Source organism: Lygodium microphyllum, chromosome 5 (assembly GCF_053477565.2).
Source record: "Lygodium microphyllum isolate KBCC chromosome 5, Lygodium_microphyllum_v1.1.10, whole genome shotgun sequence".
In the NCBI taxonomy this organism is placed as follows: Eukaryota; Viridiplantae; Streptophyta; class Polypodiopsida; order Schizaeales; family Lygodiaceae; genus Lygodium; species Lygodium microphyllum.
In genome coordinates, this window is record NC_141139.1 from 3,735,059 (window position 1) to 3,736,990 (window position 1,932).

Consider the following 1,932-nt stretch of genomic DNA (forward strand, 5'->3'; position numbering starts at 1 on the left):
TAAGTGTGATGCACTAGGAGTTCGAATCTGGCAAGTGAAATGCTTTTACTAACTTTCCGTTCGTCACCCACGGTTTGCATCATGATCCCCCGGAAACAATCAACCATCCTAGTTCACAAGTAGGCACTTTGCGAGAAAAGAGTATAGCTTGCAAGAGAGATTTGAGAGCAAAAAAGAATAGATGTATTATGAAGGCGCAAGGCCTAGGTGGAGAGGGAGAAACCACTTGTTTGTGCACTTGCCCTCCCTGGTACTAAGGCCAGGGGGGAAATCACATGGGCTATGCCTTGGGGTGTCATGTGCTCGTTATATAGGTTATGCCTCAGTTAAAACTGAAGAATTAGGGTTTTAAGGAGGGTTATTGTCGCAGGTGCTGTGTCTGTCTTGCCCTCTCTCTCTCTCTCTCCGAGCAGAACAAGATGAGCCAGGCTCGCCGTCTCTCTCGCGCCCTCATCGGCCTCGGGCGCGCATCCAACAGCAGGTTCTCTCTCTACCGGGCCTCATCCAGGCTTGGCGAAACCCTCTGTGCCCCCCGGCCTTTGCCCGGCCTCCTTGCGAACCCCGCCCAGAAAGAATCCATCAGAGCCATCCGCAGAGAACCGATCTCGCAGGCCCAGCGCAATGCGGAGATGGAGGAGGAGGCCAAGAAGATCGACCTTGCCCCTCACAAGCTCCTGCAGAAAGGTGAGCCCGGCACTGTGCAGGCCATCATCAAAGATGTCATTCCTGTCGGGTACTTCCTTACCATGCCCAGTGGCAAGGAGGCCTACCTCCCTGCCCTGGACCTAGGGTTTACAGGTGGCATTGTCATCCTGGAGCGCTTGTTCAAGGTGGGGCAGGAGCTCACTGTCCGTGTTGTCCGACGCGGCGGCGGCGGCAGGGAAATACTGTCTATCAAGAAGCCTGAGTTTGCACCGAACACAGATCCAAGATTCGTCTTTAGCCAGAGCCTTGGGAATATGACAGGGCGGTCGGGTAACTCCTCCCAATGACACACATTTCCAGGATGTGATAAGGTATCAAGGAACTGTAGTGCGTCTGCCAATCAGCAAGGTCTGAATAGTGAAATGTTATGCACGATGAATGGTCCTTTAGTACTCTTGGTTTGCTGCTCTATTTGCCAGCACAGTGGTAAGGCTGCTTGAACATTTTGATTTGTCTGGGTCTTGTCCTCCCTTTATGCTACTTAGACCTTTGGCATTCACATCTAGTAGCTGTAGAAGGAGTATTTCAATGTACAGTTAAGTCTACAGAATCGCCAATTCTGAAGTTTACCTCATTCGTGCAATCTGACAATGTCAGTCTTGAAATCTGTACCTGTCATCTGATTGTTTGATAGAGAGTTAAGTAGTGCTGGTTGTTCAACGTCCTGGATGCTTGGAAATATGAGCCTTGGGTGCAGCAATGTTTTGTTCATGGATTGCCTAGCTATTATTTGTTTATTCCATGCATGTTTTTGAAGACTCCTTGCAATAGTAGCATATGGTGAAACTCTAGTTACATAAATCCGTCTTGTTGATTGAAGGTCTTACCAGGTTTTCGAGGGTGTCTGGCTATGACTTGCTTATTCGTCAAATCCAGATTTTGTGTGCAATCTTTAATGTCTGAAGGAGAATATCATGCCATAATTGTGACGTTAGATTATGTTTGTCAAAAACCATTGTATGCTTGTTTGTAAACCCTTACAGATCTTTAGCGGTCGGTATCTTAATCTCTCTCTTGCTGGAGGGAGTGATTGCTTGTTTTAGGATTGCCAGGCCAGGGTTTACTCATTTGTGGAAATGTAATTATATTGTGCAGCTTTTAATTTCTAGTCTTGAAAATGTACTATTTGATGACCTTTGCCATTGCATGCTTGTTTGTAAGTCCTTATAAATCTTTAGCAGTTGGTATCTAAATCTCTCTCTTGCTGGAGGGAGCGATTGCTTGGGT

At 47.2% G+C, this 1,932-nt stretch overlaps 1 protein-coding gene across 1 annotated transcript; it reads left to right on the forward strand.

Annotated features, from left to right (window-relative positions):
* Window positions 1–322: 322 nt before the first annotated feature.
* On the forward strand, window positions 323–1,277 carry LOC148035452 (uncharacterized). Its single transcript, XM_087677408.1, has one exon. The coding sequence runs from the start codon at window positions 420–422 to the stop codon at window positions 990–992; it is 573 nt and encodes a 190-aa protein (XP_087533534.1). The 5' UTR covers window positions 323–419; the 3' UTR covers window positions 993–1,277.
* The last annotated feature ends 655 nt before the right edge of the window (window positions 1,278–1,932 follow it).